This window comes from Zonotrichia albicollis, chromosome 25 (assembly GCF_047830755.1).
Source record: "Zonotrichia albicollis isolate bZonAlb1 chromosome 25, bZonAlb1.hap1, whole genome shotgun sequence".
Lineage (NCBI taxonomy): Eukaryota > Metazoa > Chordata > Aves > Passeriformes > Passerellidae > Zonotrichia > Zonotrichia albicollis.
This window is the reverse complement of record NC_133843.1, coordinates 1,101,054-1,114,499: the sequence shown is the minus strand read 5'-3', so window position 1 is coordinate 1,114,499 and position 13,446 is coordinate 1,101,054. Positions and strand designations below refer to the sequence as shown.

At 41.8% G+C, this 13,446-nt stretch overlaps 1 protein-coding gene across 3 annotated transcripts in view; it reads right to left on the bottom strand.

Annotated features, from left to right (window-relative positions):
• UBE4B (ubiquitination factor E4B) overlaps positions 1–13,446 on the bottom strand; it is a 32,552-nt gene that overhangs the window by 4,762 nt on the left and 14,344 nt on the right. For all 3 annotated transcript variants that reach the window (XM_074558857.1, XM_074558860.1, XM_074558858.1), the window contains 17 exons: positions 12,871–13,012; positions 12,271–12,371; positions 11,485–11,599; positions 9,865–9,948; positions 8,981–9,037; positions 8,503–8,619; positions 8,303–8,401; positions 7,747–7,860; positions 7,072–7,270; positions 6,715–6,853; positions 4,591–4,690; positions 3,844–3,971; positions 3,388–3,486; positions 2,777–3,012; positions 1,930–2,056; positions 1,504–1,648; positions 320–454 (listed from right to left, as the gene is read on the bottom strand). In XM_074558857.1, the coding sequence (XP_074414958.1) occupies positions 320–454; positions 1,504–1,648; positions 1,930–2,056; positions 2,777–3,012; positions 3,388–3,486; positions 3,844–3,971; positions 4,591–4,690; positions 6,715–6,853; positions 7,072–7,270; positions 7,747–7,860; positions 8,303–8,401; positions 8,503–8,619; positions 8,981–9,037; positions 9,865–9,948; positions 11,485–11,599; positions 12,271–12,371; positions 12,871–13,012 (2,137 nt within the window). The remainder of the gene's footprint in view (positions 1–319; positions 455–1,503; positions 1,649–1,929; positions 2,057–2,776; positions 3,013–3,387; positions 3,487–3,843; positions 3,972–4,590; positions 4,691–6,714; positions 6,854–7,071; positions 7,271–7,746; positions 7,861–8,302; positions 8,402–8,502; positions 8,620–8,980; positions 9,038–9,864; positions 9,949–11,484; positions 11,600–12,270; positions 12,372–12,870; positions 13,013–13,446) is intronic.

Sequence of the window (13,446 nt, the reverse complement as noted above, 5' to 3'; positions counted from 1 at the left end):
TCTCCAGAGTTGCACACAGCAAGATCAGGAATTATTAACTAATAAAATTTTCATTTGGTAGGCTTGCAGGAAGTGCCTGTTCTTTATGCATGTTTGCCATTTAAAAAATGTCATGCAAACAGTTTCTGTCTGGAAGGATCACACCATCTCAGTGACTCAGGTAATGCTCTCAACATCAAATAACATCAACAGCAATTAGATTTTAATGAGCTGAAGAAAGGGGAGGAGAATGGAGACTAAGTGCTACCAAACATTCCCAGGTTATTATCCAGAGATGCTAGAGAAGCAGGGAACCAACTTCAATCTGAGCAGGACTTACAGGTCTGAGAAAAGGCTTTTGGACCTGCTTGGTAAGGATATGGAACATATCAACAGTTTCAGTTGCCAGGGCAAGATATGAACGGGACACGCGCTCGTCCTGAGCCAGCTGCGACTGCCGGGCCTGCTGCTGCTCCTGCAAAACAAACACAGCGTGCTACAGGGCCATGGAACCCCCTGCACCTCCAGAACCTCACAGCACAGTCCAGACACTCATTCCAACAGAGATGTGGGACATCCTTTAGTCTAAGGTACAGCTGCTCACTTTTACTACCTACTACTAATGTCTGCATCAATTTTCCAGAATTCTGCAACACTAGAGAATGAATGCAAACAGCATAACAAGCCCCTCTGGTTATTGAGTTTGTTTACATCCTCTAACTGCTCCTCACAGCTGCAGAACTGGGTTATGCTTCCCTTCCATCCAAATGCCAATACTTCAAAACCAGCTTGGGATCTGAGAGTCAAATGAAGCTCTCTCTAATTCCCTCTAATTTATGCACCATTATAAATAATAAACACTCCCCAGTGGAACAATCTGTAGATGATGTACCAGCTCATTTTGTAACTACAGTAATGGCTTTACCTTGCTGGTAGGCACAGACAGGAAGAAAGGCTTCCAAAGAGCAAACCAGAATATGTTTAACAAACAAGATTTTTTATAGCTTTTCCTTTTGTACTTTTTTTAAATCAATAACCTTAAAATAGAAATACCTGACATTGGTGGGTCAACACACACAATTACTGTTTAATCAGGCCAAGCTCTGAGGTACAGGACTATAACTGTCTGCATCAAATCTACCAAGGACCAATGCATTAACAGAGTAAAAGCTTCTATTCCTTGAAGTCAATTCAACTGGCGAGCATCTTCCCAAACCTCCTTCAGGAAGGTTAAAGTCTCAGTTTCTCCACTTAGAATTAAGTGCACAGTAATTTGAAACTTCATACTATTTCTACTTCACACCACTCTCTTTGCCAGCCACAACATAACTAGGCAGAATGATGGTTTTCTGCAGAATGTCATCCAGAGTGACCATGGCCATACTGGCAGCAAGAAAAAGCATTGAGAACTGCTCCTCACAAGCAGCTCTTTGGTGCTGCCCCTTATAAAAAAGCTTTTTTAATGGTCTTGTATTGAAGAATTAAAAATAAGTAAAGGGCACTTTGAAAAACAGCTGTGTTCACCCTGGGCAGCAGGTCCCATTGCTCTTTATTCTTCATCTCCTCTTGCACTTCATGGATACGTTTGAGGGACTCCAGACTCTCATCCAGCAAGAAGGTTGTGTCATTTATCAGCATGTTGATGTAGCGAACAAACTGCTTCCCAGAGCTGAAAGCAGGGAAACACAGGTATCACAGCAGAGCAGGGGGCTGTGCACAGCTGCAAGCCCTGCAGCACTGCTGCACTGCACATTTCCAACAAGGATCCCACTCCCCAAGCCAAGCTGACTGTGGAGCCCAGAGCTCAGTTTAGAGACGCCCCAGTTGCACTGGAAGGGGCTGCCGTGTGAAATGCAAGGGAAAGCAGCATCACCCAATGGCAGTGACTCCTCAGGCCCTGCCTGAGCAGCCTGCACGGCAGGAAGCTGCCTCACACCACCTCGTACTCACTTGAACTCCTCCATAAATGTACCATGGTGAGCTATGTTCTGCCAGAGGCTTTTGAAAATGGTGCTGATGTGGTAGCGGATTGTAAACTTGTCATAGAACTCGCTAGTGGCTCCGGTGTGTTCCACATCTGGAAAAGAGATCAGAGCCCAAAACCTTCCCACCAGGATTCACTGGCACACACCTCTCCCTACTGCCTCCAATGTGAGCTTCCAGCACCCAGGGAAACATTAAGGGATGAAATTCAATTCCTGTTCAGAAGTCTCCATCTTAATTCCCATTAGAAGAAGCAGCACTATCCATTTTCTAATCTAGACCCAACCTCATTTTGGAAGAAAAACCCCCAGAAATCAAAACATTCTGCTCTATTCAACTCTGCTCTTCATCCCACAGTCTAAAATCTCACTAAGAAAATTCTGGGTACCCTACAAAAATACTTGTTTTTGTTATGGGTGCAAAAACTCTTCTGAAACATCCAAATCTACAGGACTAGCAAAACTACAACGAGGAGTTTTAAAATCCCAATACTCCTTCAGAAGCAAAGCAAAGAAAAAGCTTTCATTTTGGAATCTAAAGACCAGAATAGCAATTGTCACATCAATTCACACTGCTGGACTTGCCAGTGCACAACAGCTTGTGACAGGACTGGAATTCTCAGGGTTCCATCTAGTGCTACTTCCCCCAATTCCTGAGCATACAGCCTCATCTTCACAAGACTCAAGATCTATTGGGGTTTTTGGGGTTTTTTTTTTGGTTTGTTTGGGTTTTTTCAAACAGTTACAACAGCTAACAGAACCTTTGGGCTTAGAACACTATTGTGCACTCAGTGAGCTACAGACAAAGCACTTACCTGTGTAAAACTTCATCAAGGAGGGGACTAACAATTTAGTGGAGAGAGGGTGATTCTCAATCATTTCAAAGAACTTCTGTGTGCGGGGCTGCACAGCTGGATTTGTCATGAACATCACTTCCACCAGCTTGGCTACTAAATAAGGATTTCGGATGTAGTTCTGGTTGCACAGCATCACAACGAGGAACATCACTATGTCCTGAGTACAGGGCTCATACAGCACCTGAGGAGCATATCTGGAAACAGAAAACTAAATTAAAAACCCCAACCCTCATATTCTACTTCCAAGATATGGCTTTAAAAAATATTATTCTAGTGATGATTTAACATATCACAAGATCAAAAGGTCTCACCAAAAACCATAAAGAAAATTCCTGGGGAGAGAACCAAAAAATTTTCAACTTTCTTCCAAGACAAATCTAGTTTAGAAGGGACTGTGGAGCCATCTATGGATTATAGCTGCCATGCCATAACCTCATGGCTGCATTAACAACCAGAACATTAACTGCAGATTGTTAGAAAACTACTTTTGCCCCCTCCATTTATGCATGTGCCACCTGCTAAAGGGACAAGTGGCAGTACAAGTTTCCTTCAAAGTTAACTTTACTTACTGTACAATAAAAAATAAAAATTCAGCAACATCTTCCACGTAAAACTCTGGCAATGATGCAAATACTTTCGGAACCTCAGGAGTTAAAGGCAATTTTATGCTGTAAAACAGAAGAGACAGCAAACAGGACAGTAAACCAGCAGGGTTAAGCAGAAAGTGTCACATGCTCACTTATGGAATCCTTCCATGGGAGCCCTCTATAACAATCAGAGCCTGACTCTTCAGAGCTCCATGTCAGTACTTAAGGGTACCAAACATCCCTGAGGGGGCCCCCAAACCCAAGTGAACATTAAACTCTGAATAACAGAAATATTCCATGCAAGGATGCATGTCACCAACCCGTAACAATGCAGACATTGTAAGTAAAACTAATTCTAGAACTGCTCAATTCAGTGAGCAATCCAGCAGGATCTGACATATCTTTGATCCAACTTACACAGATAAACCTGACACTCACTTGGGATAGGCAGGGTCAAGAATGCGAAGCATCAGCTGAATCACCATGCCATAGAAATTCAGGCATCTCCTGAGGAAGTTTTCATCCAGCAAGCCAGCATCTGCACAAGCCTTACACCTCACCAGTTTCTGCAGAACATGCACACAAAAATTAATCCAGGGCAAGACAGCATAAAGGAATGTGGAGCCTCTTCAAGATAATCAATATATCTGTGGTCAATAAACAGTGGTCTCTTCTTACAATACACTCTTATTTCAAGAAAATAGGGCCCCAACACAGCAAGTAAAATACCATTTAGCATTGCAGGGACAGATGTGCCTTTCACAAACTTTATCAGAACAATGAAAGAAGTAACAAATGTATCCAAGTGGGAAAATGTGTGATTAAAGCATTTTGGTGCTACAGCTCAAAAAAATTGAGCCAATTTCTTTGAGGAAGATCTAAGTAGAACAGACCTACAAAAAACAGAGCAACCAGCTTACTCATCTTTGCAGGAACTCTGTGTGAGATCAGTGACTTGAGAGTTCCTACTTGTGCATGGACTGTGCACCCACAGCTACTCCTGAACAAAGCCCAGTCCCTTTGCTTGGTCTCTTTCCAATTAAAATACACAGAATTTTCTTATTGGGGTTACTTTGAATCTCAAATTCACCACATAAGAGAGAAGCTGTACATAAACATTGGGACACAAAGTCAACACACACGGGCCACAGAAGGGTTTGGCTGAGAGCTGAATCCCTTACAGACCTTGAGCTGTGTCTTGCACCGTTTCAGCATCTCTCGATGCCTGGTGGCCAGAGGAGAATCCTTCCACTGACTTTCATTGTTTTTCAAATCTTCAACAGTCCTGAAAAACCAGATGCAGGAACTGGTTATCATGACAGAGGGAAAATGTGCTGCCAGCACAAGGCATTTCACTGACTTATCTGCTAAAAGCCAATGAAATACAGAGAAGTGGGGAAAAAAAGCTGATCATTTTCAAAGAAGTTATCTATCATCATAGCAAGAGAAATAAGTTGCTTTTGTAAATGCAGACTGAACATCTGCACAGCCAGAACTCAGAAGCACCACATACACTAGCTCCAACACACATGAAAATGAAACCTTAACACAAGGAAAAGATGGTTCTGTTCATGAGACAGAGTTCACTCATCTTCTGGTACCAAAAAGGAAACTGGAAGACAAAATCAGCTAAGGAAGAAAGAGGTGCCCAGCACAAAGTCTTGTTAGAAACAAGAAAGTTGCAGGTCCATATCCTGTGTATCTTCCCCTTTTCTGCTATTGCAAATGATTTCTTTTGAGTATTGTTCCACACTTCTCATGCTCCACTCCCAAGAAAACCCAGGCTTGAAGGAGAGTTCAGCATGTGAGCAGTCCACATTCTCCCTGTCTGCGTAAGGACCAGAAGGCCAAGGGGGTTGAGATTCCTCCCCTTCTTTACCCATTTTTTATGCTGCTCCACAGAAAAGAGAACTTAAATGTACATTACATACACCATTTGCATTTAAAAAAAATTCTATGTATTCACATATCTTAATCCTTTTCAGGAAGTACAGCTGATTAGAACAAAACTCATACACTGAACTGCAGGAATACAGTCCCTTTTCATCCCTCCTCTAAACACAAATTCTCTTCCACATCAATCTCTGCCTACAGCAGACAAATATCCCATTGGTATGTGTAATTTCTTTACTAACAAGAGCTAAAGATGTTTCCAGTGTTGCAAGCAGCTATGCAATTCATGGGAAAGGCTGAAGCCTGAGCTCCCATTGCTGTCAGGAAAGCCAAGAGCTCTTCCCTCTGCACCGTTGGATGGGGACTGCTGCATCAGCAACTCCTGTGAAACAATTCTAAATAAGGAAAAAGCAGCAATTCCTTTTTCCAGCCAACATATGGCTTTTTACAAGTAATCCACAGGCTGTTTATAGGAAAATACTTTTTCCTTTAACATATACTGACTCTTCCTGCTCTGCTCTCTGCTGCTTCCCAGGTTCTTGGCCTGCATATGCTTTAAAAATGAAATCATTTCAAATGCAGTCCAAAAATCCTGTAATGAACTCATGGCATTACTGCCAAGGAACATTTACCAAATTGCAGTGAGTGCAATTATAAACAATGGAAAATACTGATGATACAAAATCTGTTCTAATTTTAACAGAGTATTCTTCAAGGTTTAGCAACTGTAAAAGTGTATTTGAGTTTGTGCCAAGAGAAATGGAAAACAGGAGTACCTTCATGTTAACACCATAATGTATTTATCATTTTTAAAACAGTAAACCATATGCTGAATTACATGTAGAGAACAATATTAAGAGTTCACTGCTGAAGGCTTCTTTCCCCCTGTCCTGAGAGTATGACAAATTCTCCTGTCTCACAAGTTGAGGGGAAAAAGCCAAATATCTTCTGGGATGTTCAAAACAGCTCAGGCACAACTCACAGTGTCTGGTTTCTGAAATCACAAGGCACCTGCACAGTGACCTGGTTATCAGCCCCAGAAGCTGACACACACTCCTCCAGCTCTGCCAGAGAGCCCGAGGCACTGATGCCCACACCCTGCCAACCACACCACAGATTAGTTATAATCAACAGTGGTAAGAGTGTCATGAATCCTGAAATGTTCTGAAGAGAGTTATCTTTTAAATAGCATGGTCTCTCACCAACTTGAGCTGCCTCGTGTAACCAACACCCTCCATCTCACTGTTATCTGAATTTCTGATTCAAGCCACAGTCCCTCAATAGCCCAAAATGCCCAAGGGCCAAAAGCAGCAGAGAACCAGAAAGCCGAGGGGGTGTGCACTGAGCAGCAGTTTCACCTGGACTGTCACTGTAATTTCCCGCAGTTTATCAGATTCCTGCCCTGCCCAGTCCCACCTGTTGAGCTCCCTGATGGCGCGCAGCCGGCGGATGTAGCGGCGGCAGCTGGGCAGGATGGACAGGTGGTGGGCGTGCAGGGTGAGGAAGAAACATTCCGTGGGGAATTTCGGCTCAGAAAACAGAGACGGGTCCCTGTCTGAAAAACAACAGCAGTACAAGAGAACAAATTCAAAAATTAACTGCCTTGTCCAGGGTGAGACCTTGAATTCAACTTTCTTTAAAACGAGGAAAATCAGACAGCATCAAGAAAAGGGATTTAGGAAAAGGGAATTCTTTGCTGGAATCAAGTACTTCCAGGAACCCCCAAATCAGAAGGCACAGTAATGCTTAACATATGTCAGTATGAGTACTAACAAAGTTCAGCAATCCAGGCTGCAACCTCCTCCATTGTTGCTTTCACTCTTGTCTCATCTGTGGGAAGCTCGATCCGACACCTGGGATGGAATATGTACATGGGATCAACCGTTTCCAGCTTGATCTTCGTGCTCAGCTGCTGCAGCACCCAGAGGAAGTTGAGCATGAAGCCATCTGTGGACACCAAACGATCGTCTGTCTGCGGGGTGAGAAAGCAAAGGGCTGAGGACGTGAGCTGAGAAGCACAGGGGGATGTACAGTGCCAAAATCCCACCCCTGTGCTCTCACTGGAGCTGTATCTGTGCTGCTCCTTTTACAGGCACCACACAAGGCCCAGCACTTCAGCAGCTGGGAAAGCAGAGTGCTAAACAGTCAATTGGAACGATGCCCTCAGAAATGGGGCAGGGCAAGTACAAAGCTTTGAACATGTACTGCAGAAGCCCTGTTAATGAAGTGACACCTCAGTTCTAAGAGAGGAAATCAACTGTTAGAATAGGTAAAACAGATGAATTTCAGAAATAGAAAATATATTGAAACAAAGAAGACAGGGCTTCTTGCCTGTGGTAACAGGCACTCAAAATTCTTTTGTCCTCCATTCCAGACCACCACTGCATGAGCCATCTGGTGCTATTTGTGGCTGGATGAATCACAAGAAGAGCATTTCCCTTTATTTACCTGCATTTGGGCCTTTTTCATGTTGGCATTGACCACAGCTGCCATGTAGCTGAGAGCGGCCTCCCGGGTGTCCCCGTTCAGCAGGACACTGTGCAGGATCTTGAACAGCTCTTGCTGCAGATGCAAACAAACCCCTCTCAGCACCACAGTCCTGCCTGCTGCTTGTCTGGATTTTTATGTTATACAAAATTCAGTGAAACTTCTGCTACAGTCTTATCACCACCTTTACATGCATATGTTAGTCATGACATTAGTTAAACCAAAGAAGTAAATACAAGAGTAGTGCAACACACTACTAACACAGTACGTACTTGCTCAACCTTTAACATGATCTGTAACTCATGACTAACTGAGCTGATATTTTCTGAACTGGCATACAGCCTTAGAGAAATATTCCTAGCACTCTAATTTTTTCCCCAATTCATTTCAGCCATGTCCTGAAAGGTTTGTGGTTTAAGACAGAAGCTAAGTTTTTTAGATTATATGCTTCATCTATGTCAAGACCAAAAAAATCCATATATTATGTCTTTTTTTTTTAAAGAATAAGAATACTTACCCTTGCTAATTCCAGGTAATGTTGCAAAGACTGGCTAACAACCCGGGTGTTCTCAAGAGTAATGGCAGGCCCTGAGAAGTACTTTTCAACTACTTTGTTCTGAAAGTAAGATTAATATTGGGAAACATATTGAAATGTAAGTAAAACACCCCTCACAACAAAAGAACCCCACCACATCAGCATCCTTCTGTGACACTTACATCATCTTCAGCAAAGACAGACAGACTGAAGAAGGCTCCAAGGTAGGAAAGTCTTTGCAGTTCTCTTCCTGCACCTGGGCTTAAAGATTTAGGCAACCACAAGGGCAAAGAGACAACCTAAAAATAGGAGAAACAGCAAGTTCTTCAAAGCTGCTGTGTCAGCCATCCTGCTTTGTCCCCTTCCAGTGCCTGCCACACAGCCTCCAACCTCCAACACTCAGTCATGCTGAGGGCAAAATGGAACCATCTCCTCAGTATTCCAGCAATCCAAGCAACTCATGTTTGTCCCAGTCTTAATAAATTCTCAGGGTAAAGGATTCCCTCTACCAGCTTAATTTAAACTATTGTTTGTCATGAGAGGCTCCAGTAGCTCTTGCTTAGAGTTCTGGAGAGCATTATCAACAGGGACTGCACAACACCACCAAAATAAGTGAAATGGTTCTTTTAACTAGAAAAATCTCAAACTGGAGACACTCACCAAACTGCACATGGGGTGTGTTTTCCCAAACTTGATTTCACAAAGTTCACATAGTGCCTATAAAGAAATCCCAGTAAAAATTACTTTTTTGAGTAACTCTTAAGTAACCTGTGTGCAACAAACAAGCTTACTATGACAGACTGCTGAAAGAGCAGAAGCTTTCTCACTTGATCAGTGGAAAAGCTTCACAATCACAGTGAAGATGCCCAAAGAGACCTAAGCACATCCTGCTCCCATTTCAGCTTTTACATCTGCTCCAAGTTGTCTCAAAAGAGCCAGCATGTCTCACAGGATAACAAATTATTGCACTTATTTCAAAGATTAGCTGGGCAAATTGTTGTTTGCTCAGAACATGACAATGCCTGTGCTGGACTCCTGACCTGCCCCATTAAAACCAGTAACAATAATAAATGGAGCAATTGTTTAATCCATACACCAAGGCCTTTGTCTTCTGAATCAGAGTGGAAAAACGTCAAATGAACACAGAACCCAGGAACAAAGAATCCTATCCAAGATCTCCAGCTCACTTTCAACTGCAGCACAGAAAGAAGGGAGCAGCCACAACAGAGATTTCTGGAAACACAAAGATCCTGCTGGGTCCCACTTGTCCTGGGTTACATGTTCTCAGTCCTCAACTGCACTACAGTGAGCGACTACTGTTCCATCCCTTTGCTGCACACTGTGCCAACTAGAGATAAGGAAAACACGGACTATGAGTGTTTTCTGACAGAGTAAGAAACAATTATCAGTAATCTTCTGACAGAGTTTAACAGCAATCCACTAACCAAAAAGAATCCCCAAAATGTTGAAGTGTTATCTTGCTTAGAGTCTGCATGTTATCAGTGAACATAAAGAAACTGCTTCTAGAAATGGACAGTCCTTACCATAAGGGGATATTTAAAATTGTCACTATCGAGGGAGCACTCTTTGGAAGCCACAGCCAGGCCTTGTAAGATGGGAATAAAGATCTGTAAAAACACAAGTAAATTACTTTACTGAAAAAGAGGAAACAATCAAATTACTCTACTGCCATACAAAGCATGAAATGCCTGCTCATTCTTCAAATAGTGCAACTTACACAAAACAAAAACTGTTTGGTTTTTTTTAATTTGTATCAGTCAAGCCCAAAGGCTCCAGAGAGTATTCAAAGCTAAAACCCAACTTGTTTGCTGTAGTCTAAGCAATGGGGTGTTGCTCTATTGAGTTCCCTGCATCATCTCTGCAAGCAAGTTCCCTGTGTGCTGTAGACACAAATGAGAGCACGGGATCTGTACAGGTGTCCCACAGCCTGCTGCCCAAATGGGGAATAATTTATTTGTCTGTACACTTGGGGCAGTAATACAGCTCTAATTCTGCATGATGTATAAGTGGGTAAAGATAATAAGCAGCAGTCAAGGGTTGTTAGGAAAGAGGAAGTGACTTGACAGGAACTTATTAATCAGAAGTAATTATACCCATTTAGTGAGTCCCAATCACACTGTTCTGACAACTACACCCTCACAAAGTAAACCCATAGTAATTTTGCAACAACAACAACAACAGGAGTCCCACTGAATTTAAAGTATATTGTGTTGCTCCTGTGAAGAGACAAAAATGTTATTAAAGCATTCCAGGAAAGCACTGTACTGATGGCCACGTGCTCCAACCCCAGGAATGCTTCTCTTCTCCAGGACAGGACCTCCAACACTTTTACATCTGCTTTTTGTTCTCTACATGAACCTCTGCTAACAGGAGTCCAGACAGAAACATCAATTATCAATAGTAACTTGCACTACACATAAAAATTATCTAATGTCATTCTTTGCAAAACTGGAAGGGTCAAATGCCATTTCAGAGGCCCCTTTAGAGCCAAATCAAACCTTACTATGGGAGTGCTAATTAGAGACAACTACACCCTTACAGATCTGCTTTACCCCACACAGGCTAGAAGTTTGCTAGTTTTGTATCTTAATTATTTTTCACCTCAGTGAGCTACTCTGACACACAGAACAGACCATCTCACGTTTCTCACTCATTTTCTCTGAAAATATGAAGAATTACTGGATGAGGATTTGTAAAGTGCTCTTAGCACCTTACACACAAATTACTAAAGATGCAAAGAAGGGTAAAGATTGCAAGATGGCAAACACCATAAGTCTGAGTAAGATTACTGAAGATTGCTGTCTTAACACCTACATTTCTACGAATTTCATACAAAAGAATGAAAACCAAGATCAATCTTGCAATATATGCCTGCACATTCCAAGTAGTTCACTCCTACATTAGTGTTGCTGCTTATGAGCAAATACACTTTTAATACTTAGAACCAGCAAATACTGAAAGTCAAAATGCTAAATGAGTTAAAAAAAACCAAAGCCAAACTCCAATTGCTTTAACAGGCTGCTAGTCCTAGAGGTAATGGGTGGAGGACTACAAGACACTGACGAGATGTCTGGAAATCCACTCTCTTGGATACTGCAAATTATAAAGCCATGTGCTAGAGCTATTTCTGACCTATGCCTTACCTGTTTGAACACCTCTTCATCCTGGTAAGTTGTTCTCACCAATTCTTGAATGAAGCCAAATGGGAGATTCCTACACAGCATATATGGTACCAGCAGAGACTGCTGCTGCAATGACCTTAATTTGTATTAAAAAAAAATAAAATCTACTGATTATCTGCAGTAGTATTCACAAAAACGTCAGAGCAGTCACATGCAAGGATGTGTCTGCAAGCACATCAGCAATGTCTGGCTGCACCTATTCCTTTCAGAAGTAACTAATCTTGTCTGCTCAAGTTACTTGGGGACAGGTTATTCTCTACCAGATGCTGCTGCCAACATCACACCTCCGTTAACGAGGCTGGAAGGAAACAACAGCTTCTCTGTACTAATTGGTTGCTCCTTCTACCCCTTCTAATAAAAAAACTCTTTGTTAAGCTCAATTGGTGAAGGAACAACATTTTTTTCCAGATTAAAAAAACCTAACATCAGTATTTCTGAATTAATGCAGTCATTACTTTTAACACCACCTTTAACTGCTTCCTAGCATTCTGAAAGAAGGGTCTCTTTTCTTCTCAGTCCCTGATCCCCCATTTAAACTGTTCACATCACCCTGGCTGATCTCACCCAAATGCAGTTAGAAAGCACTCAAACTGCTCCCCACCAACTCATCACTTGTAAAGCCACAAACTATTCCTCTGGTACAGAATTCTCCTGCTGCAACAACTGATCTTCATTTTCTTGTCTAATCCTCAGAAGAAGAAAAGGACCCTGGGACAGCAACTCATGATTAACATCAGCTGGACTTACCTTGGTTGAGTTAAGGATCCCTGTAGCACCAAAGCAGCGTGTGAAATGCACTGGGATCTGATGTTGCTCAGTAACTGGCTAACTGTTGGCTGGCTACACATCTGATAAAAATAACTTTATTTTAGTACAAATCAGAAATTAAATACAGAACACACAGGAAAGAGCATAAATTTATTTGTGCAGTATAAATGTAATATGCACACTAAGATTAAAACTACTCCAGTTAAAACCTTCCAGATTATATATAAAAAGTATTGGTTGGTTGTTTTTTTTTCCCCAGAAGCAAAAGCTTGGAGTAAAATACAGAACACTGACAGGGAGCTGGTGTCACAAAAACATTTTACATGAAATAACCTCGGATAAAATGTAGCAGATCAAAAGGGGAAGGATGATTCCTAAGAGTGCTTATTTAAGAGATATAAAATATATGCATCACTCAAATTCGATGAATTAACAAGAGTCAAAGGCCCCCAATAAATTCAATAAATTTATTTCTACAACAAAGCCATCAAGAATATTATTGCCACCAACTTTCTCCACCAATGAGTCAGAGGAGTGTTTGTGACAGCACTGACACAGCCTCACTCATGTGAAACATACCTTTGGTGCTTTTCTCTCCTCTATTCCAACCCTGTCAAAACACTCAATGAGGTAGTTCAGCATCTCTGTCTCCTTACAGCTTTCAATGGTGAAGTGGTCACTGCAGGAATCGGAAACACTCGAGCTGCCAGAGCCTCCCACACTTTAAAACACACAAAAAGCAGAAACAAAGCATTCAGTAGAGTTCTTCACTTGTGCACAGTCAAACAATTCATGAACACTCCTCTGCTGTGCTCTGAACACTCCATCCCATCACACACAGGGCTCAGAGGTTTGGGTCATTTCTGTGATAATTCAAGATCATTTCATTTCAACTCAGTTCATTGCAGTTCAGTAAAATACAACATTTCATCAAGTAGCACAGCCTCAGTGGGGAAAAGAAAACACTGATATTGTAAGCACAAAAACTAAACCCACAAAACCAAAACCATCCTTGAAATGAGACAAATTGAATACAAAAGTGAGAACAGACTCACAATTCTCAATCTCAGACTTGTTATCTCTACAAAATTCTTCTCTACATAACAGCTTGACAAAGCTAATTAAAAATAACATCCTCATTTTACAGAAGAGACT